Below are 8,873 nucleotides of genomic sequence, written 5' to 3'. Positions count from 1 at the left end.
CTTTTTTTTTTCAAGTCTTATGAAACTTTGGATTCGACTCAAAGTACAATATTAAGCAGTACAATTACAGAAGAAAGTGTTGGTGGTTTTAATTAACAAGAAGCATGAAAAGAAGACTAGTCTTTTGGCTCATCTTTCAACCCCATCTCCATATTCACCTTTATTTTTATTAGGATTTTTATCACAAATGGTCCTTGACGTTTATGAAATTATCACGAATGGTCCTTGAGGTTTTTTTGTGACACTAATAGTCCTTAACGTTTGGACTTTTTATCACAAATGGTCCCTGCCGTAAAAAATTATGTTAAGTGTATGATGTGGAAGATAAGTGGAGCCCACATGTCCAATCACATCGTGACATGTGGATTAAATAAATAAATAAATATTTTTTTGATGAAAATCCATTAAAAAACCATTCAAATTTGGTCATACCTTAGATCGATCTTTCAAACCCTGCTTCACTATGTGAAATGAATCCCCATTTGTTTCCTCCACAGGCTCTTCGTTATTGGACATCTTTTGTTAATCGGAAACAGAGTTACAGAGATAGATTGAGATGTAAAAGAGCGAGAGGGAGAGAAGGAAGGTGGTGCTTGTGTTTCCACACAAAATATGTTATAAGCTTTAAAAGGAAGAATCTCTCTGCTTCCACATATAAAAGAGGTTCGCACTTTTTTTATGTGAAACTTCTGTACGTTTTTTACCTTTTTATTTTATTTTAATGGAGGTAAAAGAGAGAGAGAGAGAGAGAGAGAGAGAGAGAGAGAGGCTAAATGGTTTTTTAATGGATTTTCATAATAAAAAATTTATTTATTTATTTATTTAATCCACATGTCACGATGTGATTGGACATGTGGGCTCCACTTATCTTTCACATCATACACTTAACAGAATTTTTGACAGCAGGGACTATTTGTGATAAAAAGTCCAAACGTTAAGGACTATTAGTGTCACAAAAAAACCTTAAGGACCATTCGTGATAATTTCGTAAACGTCAAGGACCATTTGTGATAAAAAGCCTTTTTATTATACTGGGAGGAAAGACAACCCTGAGCCTTCGACCCTGGGTGCCGAAGACTTCACAAGAGATGTTACACTATAGGGCAAACTCACCCCAATCCTCTCTCTCTCTCTCTCTCTCTCTCTCTCTCTCTCTCTCTCTCTCTCTCTCTCTCTCTCTCTCTCTCTCTCTCTCTCTCTCTCTCTCTCTCTCTCGTTTTTAACAATTTAACGTTTTTAACAATTTAAAAGGTTAATTATATGTGGGACATTGCTTAGCTCTTTCCTGGAAGAAGGCATTCATACTTCATGCAAATCAAAATTTGACACATATACAAAAATAATTCAACAAAAACCAAAAAAGGAGAATCTCAACAGCACAAACTATGATCAGCATAAAAGTGGGATTTCCTAGCATAAAAGTGGGAGTTCTTACTTCTAGACAATGAGGGTCAATGTGTCATTAGATTAATCTAAAGATCTTTATTAAAGAAGTCCTATATTTTTAGGTGAGCTGGACTGCTTGATTGGACGCACACATGTTGCATTCCTCTTTAGCCTTCAGTGTGGACAGGGGAAATTATATCTCAATACAGAAGTTGCATCAGATTTGTTTATTTGATCTAAAGTTTTGCCTAAAGCTACGAGATTCACTTACCTATATACAATCCAAAAGATCATTTAGGCTCTCTCCGTAAATCACGTTCACCTTTGGGAAAATTTCTTTGGTCCAAACGGGTAGTAATAATGCAAGAAATTTTCTTTTTTCTCAATTAGCTCTTGCTTTCATGTTTACAGCTGTTTTTTTAATGGGTGGTTGTCCCATCTTCAATTGGACCTCTTTGTTCTCTTCTTCAAGAAATTATAAAATAGTATGGTACTCTCACATGACACTTGCCACTGATCACTTGAGAATTTGAGACATGGAGTGGAGAGAGGAAGAAAAACAAATATGAAAAAAAAAGAGGGAGCTTCCACTGATACAATTTCAAATCACTGAAATTTCTTGCACATTGGAGGAGCTTCCACTGCCAGCTGAAATCGTCATTTGATTCATTTGGCTCATCTTTCAACCTTTCCTATATTCAAATTCGTTCTACCATTGTGAGCAACTAGTTTGGATACAAGGCCAGTTATGGCCTTGCCAACAGACCACTTGATTGGCAAAATTGTGACCATTTTTGAGAACGAAGCATCCTCCATAGCTGGTGTTCGTGATGAAATTGATGACATCAAGCAGGAGCTTATAAGCATGAAGGCCTTCCTAAATGATTTTGAGGGCAAGAAGGCACTCACCGAAGGTGGGGAGACGTGGGTTGCAAGCGTCAGAGGCATGGCCTATGATGTTGAAGACATCATTGACGAGTTCATGTATCACATGTATGAGCGAGGATGTCATGACGGCCGATTTGCAAGGTGGTTCCACCAAACCATTCTCATTCCACAGAATGTTTGGTTCAGACGTCAAATTTCAAAGAAGTTATGGAAAATCTCAAGAAGGATTAAAGCCATTCCGGAGAGGAATCAGAGATATGGTGTCGGTGGATTAGAAGGAGCAAGTAGTACTTGTGATGACGTTGGCAAATGGATGCGGAACCAAGCGGAATCTTCTCTTTTTAATAAGGAAGATGAGCTCGTGGGGATTGAAAGAAAGAAGCAACTATTGATGAATTGGTTGATGAATGGAGAGCAACAGCAAACGCTTATCTCTGTGGTGGGGATGGGCGGATCAGGGAAGACGACTTTAGTTGCCAAGACCTTCAAGGACGAAAAGGTTAAGAAACATTTCCACTGTTGTGCTTGGATTACTGTTTCCCAAACTTATGTGATTGACGACTTGTTTAGAAGCTTGATTAAGGAATTCCACGAAGCAAGGATGGAAAAGGTCCCTGCAGACATGAATTCCATGACATATAGAGAATTGCTACAGGTGCTGGTCAATTACTTGGAGTCTAAAAGGTACATGGTTGTATTGGATGATGTGTGGGATATCAAACTTTGGAAAGAAATTAGGATAGTACTCCCAAATACACAGTTTGGAAGTCGAATCATGCTTACTACTCGAAGAGAAGATGTAGCATCCTATTGTTTTGGAGTACAAAGTCATATTCACCACATTCAACCCCTCGAAAAGAATGATGCTTGGGAGCTATTCAGCAGCAAAGCATTCTCAGTTTACCAGAATAAATGTTGTCCACCAGATCTTCAATCATTGGCTAAGGAACTTGTAGAAAAGTGTGAAGGCCTACCTCTGGCAGTCGTGGTTTTAGGTGGTCTGATGTCCTCCAAGAAGCCATTCGAGTGGAAGCAAGTCTACAACAGCTTAAACTTGCATTTAACTATCCCGTTGTTAGAGCTAGTGGAGAACATCTTATTTCTTAGTTTTGATGATTTACCATACCCATTGAAGCACTGTTTTCTATACTGTTCCCTTTTCCCAGAAGACTATTTGATTCGAAGAAAGAGGCTCATTAGGTTGTGGATAGCTGAAGGGTTTGTTCAAGATGGAAAAGGCGCCACACCAGAAGAAGTTGCTGAGAGCTATCTTATGCAGCTCATTTTCCGTAGCATGCTACATGTTGTTCAGAGGAATGAAAGTGGAAGGCCAAAAGCATGTAAGATGCACGACCTCATGCGGGAGCTTGCTCTGTCTAAATCAGGAAAAGAAAAGTTTGGTGCTGTATATGATGGAAAAGAAGTTATGGATGAAGTTCAAGTGCGCCGCTTGTCAACTCAAACCACTGGAGGAGAAATTAAACTAGGCACTGGTATGGCACAACTTCGTTCTTTTCTTGTGTTTGTTTCTGACGTGTCCTCATCGTCTTCCTCGAATACGTTGCCTTCTGGATGCAAATTGTTGAGGGTGCTAGATTTGGAATATGTCCCAATTGATATACTGCCAAAAGAACTTGCGTACTTATTCAATTTAAGATACTTAAATTTAAGGGGAACTCCAGTTAAGAAGCTTCCTGAATTCATTGGAAAGCTCCGCAACCTTCAAACTTTGGATATCAGGGACTCAAAGATAGAGGTACTTCCAAGTGGAATTGCCAAGTTGCAAAACTTGCGCCATCTAATTATGTATCGTCGCACTGAAGAGCATAGGGGCTTCAGATATGTGAATGGGACAAGATCACCATCAAATATATGTATGTTGAAGAAATTGCAAGTTTTGGCTTGTGTTGAATTAGAACGAAACATTGTTAGACTTGTGGGGAATATGACCCAACTTAGAAGGATTGGAATTACGAATGTAAAAGAAAGAGACGAGATGGACCTATGTGCCTCAATTCGAAAGATGAAGCAACTTCACTACTTGTTTCTAATGACAAGCGATGAAGAGGAAGTTCTTCAAACAAACACACTGTGCTCACCTCCTCCCCACCTTCGAACAGTTATTTTGAATGGAAAATTGGAAAAGGTACCACGTTGGGTCTCCTCACTCCAGAGCCTCATACATTTGAATCTGATTTGGTCTGGAATTGAAGAAGATTTACTACCTTACATTGAAGCACTGCCCAATCTGGGAAGGCTTACACTTGTTAATGCATATGCTGGCAGAGAGTTATGTTTCAGCAGAGGCTTTGCAAAGCTTACGAAATTGGAATTGTCTACTTGTCCCTTATTGAACAAGGTAACTATAGAAAAAGGGGTGATGTCAAATCTCCAATTCTTATGCCTTGAAAACTGCCCAGAACTAAACACGATGCCACAGGGTCTTCAATACCTCACTGAACTAAAAGTATTGACATTGGTGGTTGTATCAAAGGAACTTCAGGATTCCATACGAGAAGGAGGTGTGGATCGTGAAAAGGTACAACACATCCCTCAGATCTACCATTATTACAAATCGTCGTTGGGGATGATGTGTCGTGAAAGCTTGTCCTAGTTGTTTTGGAAGGAGGTATGTAAGGTTTTAATTTTTTTTTTGGTCTCCTCGTTTTCCTTTTTCGTTTTTTATATATGCCTTGATTTCCCTAATCTTGCATCATATAAACTATTCTAGTACGAACTGTTGTCATCCACAAGTTTGTTAAGGCCATGTATTTTTGTCCATGGACTAAAGGTCTGCAATGGTTAGTTTCGATAGCACAAGAATTTTGTATTGAAATTCTGTTTGATTATCATTTTGCTTTTGTTGTTTGCCATGCAGAATCTAGTCTGAGACAGAAGGATTTTACCCAGTTGCGCCTAGAAGAACCCTTGCTTTCTTGTGTGAGGCTGCAAACCTTAATTATTTTCCATCACTATCTCAAGTTTTATTTGAAGCCATTTGATCATTAGTGAGTTTTGCTTTGAGACTGTGGAATCTTATGTAATTTGATTCATGAGTGTGTTTGCTATTTGATTATGTAATGCCTTAAGAAGCATTAATCAGGATCTAATGCTCAATTTGATTTTGAGAGTTTCCTATACACAATCAATGGTTTTGTGTCCTATTTTAACCTTTTTAGGATTAGGGACCGCTACCTTAGCTAAACACCCCCATACTTTGAGGTATTTATAGGAAGGTCTTCGTCCTTTCCATAATTCATATGGTGTCTTTTCCAATTTCTTGTGAAGTAATTTGTTGAGAATATGATTTGCAGAAAGCAAAGCTTCTCCCCACAAATTCTGGGATGCTCCAGAACTTATCAACATAGCATTCATCATTTCTTTTAATGTACGGTTCTTGCGTTCAGCAATACTGTTCTGTTGAGGTGAATAAGGAGCGGTAGTTTGGTGAATAATTCCATGTTGAGCACAAAACTCAGCTAAGGGTGCTACATATTCACCACCTCTATCGCTTCTTAAAACCTTAATTGTTTTGCTAAGTTGATTCTCAACTTCACTCTTATAATGTTTAAACATTTCTAAGGCTTCATCTTTTCTTCTAAGTAGATAGACATAGTAATATCTTGTGCAATATCTATAAAAGTAATAAAGTACTTTTTACCACCTCTAGTTTGCACAAACTTTAAATCACAAATGTCAATGTGAATTAAATCTAGACTTTCTGTACTTCGTTCTATAGAATGAAATGATGTTCTAGTAAGTTTAGCTTCAACACAAGTTTCACATTTTTTACTTGTATCAATATTAAACTTAGGTAATAAATCCATGTTAACTAATCTACGGATAGTATCATAATTAACATGTCCTAGTCTACGATGCCAAACATTTGGGGACTCAAGAAAATAAGCCGAACTAACTGTGTTCTTATTATTCATAGAAGGTATAATAGTCATTACATTCATCTTGAATAAACCATTATTCAGGTACCCTTTCCCCACATACATCCCATTGTTAGTGAGTACAAATTTGTCAGCCTCATAGACCAATCTAAAACCATTCTTACTTAACAGTGCTCCAGAAACCAAATTCTTTTGAATGTCAGGCACATGAAGCACTTGATTTAGGGTGAGTTCCTTGCCAGAAGTCATCTTCAGAACCACCTTTCCTTGTCCTTCAACCTTGGAAGCTGATGAGTTTCCCATGAACAATTGCTCCCCTTGGTTCAGTTGTTGATTGGTAGTAAACATCCTCCTATCAGAGCAGATGTGGCGTGTAGCTCCAGTGTCCACCCACCATTCCTTGGTATTGCTTACTAGGTTCACTTCAGAGATTACGGCCGAGAGGTTATTATCAGATATCTCATTGGACAATTTCTCCTCCTCAGTCATGTGAACTTCTGTGGTTTTTCCCTTGCTTAGACAGTTCGCCGCTCTATGACCATGCTTGTTGCAGTTAAAGCATTATCCTTTGAACCCTTTGTTCTTCTTTGAGTTCCCTTGGCTAGAGCCTTCCCCTGAGTGCTTTCTCTTTTTCTTGTTCTTTGGTCCATCCTCCACTACATGTGCTTTAGCCACCATGGAGTTACTGTTGTGGAAATCAAACAAGACTTTCACCCTCCCCTAATGATCTTGTTGTTGATGGACTTTGTGACACACACAATAATGGATGAATCACACACACACTCTTGAGAAACCAACCAAGCACAAAGTAACACAAGAATTTATAGAGGTTCAGCAATTGCCTACATCCTCTTGGTGATCCCCTTGAGAAATTCACTAATGAAAGAATAAGTTACAACTTTGGTTTACAAAGAAACCCCCTTAGAACTCTGTTCTCTCCCCAAGCTCTTTTTTCTCTCTCACCCCTTGCTCAACACTTTGATGCACTTGTGAACACTTTCTCACCCTTGGTGTTTCCCTCCCTTTGGTGTCTAGACTTACAAGACCCCAACACTTAGCTCCTAACTTGAGCTGATTGCACTCTCTTCCTCCCTTAATGGTTAAAACACCCTTGATGGTATTACCCTCACCCTTTGTGAACTTAATCACCCCTTGGAGAATAAAGACCACTCCCTTGGTGAACTTAACCCCCACCTTCAGCTGCCCTTGCATGCTCTTCTTTATAGACAGGCCTTGGACTTAGTAGAGGGCTGCAATTACTTCTCCACGTTCTTGCTATTAGCCACCCACCTAAACAAAACGTTAGGCAAACCCGAAAACAAGCCATAAAGCATGCACCCTTTGTCCCCCCATCTAGAAAACCTTTGATACAAGTCAACAAACAACATTCAATGGTGTTCCAGCTTTTAAGGCACGTTGCCAAACTTCCTAGAACCCATAAAAGACTTTGGAGGCACTTGGAGTTAGGTAGGGAACAAGTACATGTGAAGCCATCTTGAAAAAACGCATGAAAAAATGAAACAGCAACACTGGCGACCGGTCGTTGAAGACTCTGCCTGGCGACCGGTCGCCTGCCTCGTTTCTCCAGGCTTCGATTCTACTTCAAAACGACCAGTCGCTTTTCCCTTGCGACCGGTCGCCTCCTCCTTCACTTGTGCATTAATTTTGAGCCAATTTTACAACAATTACCACCGGTTTTCTTTTCAGAACCACGGTTGTCTTCCTCAATCCTTAGCCTCACGATTAGATCTTCAAGTTCCATCTCTTTGCGCTTATTCTTGAGATAATTCTTGAAATCTTTCCAGGATGGACCAAAGATGTTGCCAAGCAGCTCAAAGTAAGTCCGAATAGTTTATTTATTTATTCTCTAATAGATCAAAGAATTTTTTTATATTATTTGTTGAGATCTCTTTCGTTGCAAATGATGAGGGGGTTAGTGTGGCTCCTACCCTTTATTGTATTCTCCAATATCTTTCTTACGACTTGTTTGACTTTTTGGTCTTGAGTTTAGTGGCAAAATCAGACCCAACCTACTCTTCAAATTATATTCCTACCAAATGCACTATTTATGTAATAAATATGCATGACTATTCTTAAATCAGAGGCATTACATATTATACACACCGCTATGCATCAAGCTAAACTATATCTCCCTATTTAATTTTCAGGAACAACAAATGGTGATGCCTGGTCACCGTGAATCAAACTTGCAGAAGGAGTTGAACCGATACATTCCCGCACAGCTGCCGCTTTTGGAGGCATGTGCATTGGTGCACTGACAGTGTTGGCCGATTTCATGGGGGCGATTGGTTCAGGAACAGGAATTCTGCTTGCAGTCACAATCGTCTATCAGTACTTCGAGACATTTGAGAAAGAGAGAGCCAGTGACAATTTGTTGCTACAATGGTTGGTCTCCCTGACAATTTTGGTGTGCTGAGAGATGTAAGTAGGTTATAACAGCGAAGTTCAAGATATTAGGCTAGTCTCTTATCACTCCTTTGAAGAAAATACAAAAGCAATAAACCTCAAAACATAGTGTTATATGGTTTCTTTTCTTTTTTGCATTTCCTCCACTCCCGTGTTTCATTGTCAAGTATCGTTGGATCTATGTAACACTATCAGGTCCTATGGTAAGGATCTTTATAATTTACTTGTCTGAAATGTTTAAGGACACATTGGAGAAGGAACTGACTGAATTTT

General features: G+C 39.1%; 1 protein-coding gene and 1 long non-coding RNA gene across 2 annotated transcripts; both read left to right on the top strand.

The window, feature by feature from the left end:
• The first annotated feature begins 1,714 nt into the window (after positions 1-1,714).
• On the top strand, positions 1,715-5,566 carry LOC110747382 (disease resistance protein RPM1). The gene is made up of 2 exons (XM_088244913.1): positions 1,715-4,903; positions 5,153-5,566. Exon 1 carries the CDS (start codon positions 2,135-2,137, stop codon positions 4,886-4,888), a length of 2,754 nt encoding a protein of 917 aa, XP_088101039.1. The 5' UTR covers positions 1,715-2,134; the 3' UTR covers positions 4,889-4,903; positions 5,153-5,566.
• A 938-nt stretch (positions 5,567-6,504) lies between these two features.
• Positions 6,505-8,873, top strand: LOC110747028 (uncharacterized). Its single transcript, XR_002525107.2, has 2 exons — positions 6,505-8,010; positions 8,342-8,873. It is a non-coding gene; the product is annotated as an uncharacterized LOC110747028 (long non-coding RNA).

Source organism: Prunus avium, chromosome 8 (assembly GCF_965620075.1).
Source record: "Prunus avium chromosome 8, drPruAviu1.hap1.1, whole genome shotgun sequence".
Taxonomy (NCBI): Eukaryota; Viridiplantae; Streptophyta; class Magnoliopsida; order Rosales; family Rosaceae; genus Prunus; species Prunus avium.
This window is presented reverse-complemented; position numbering and strand designations above follow the sequence as displayed.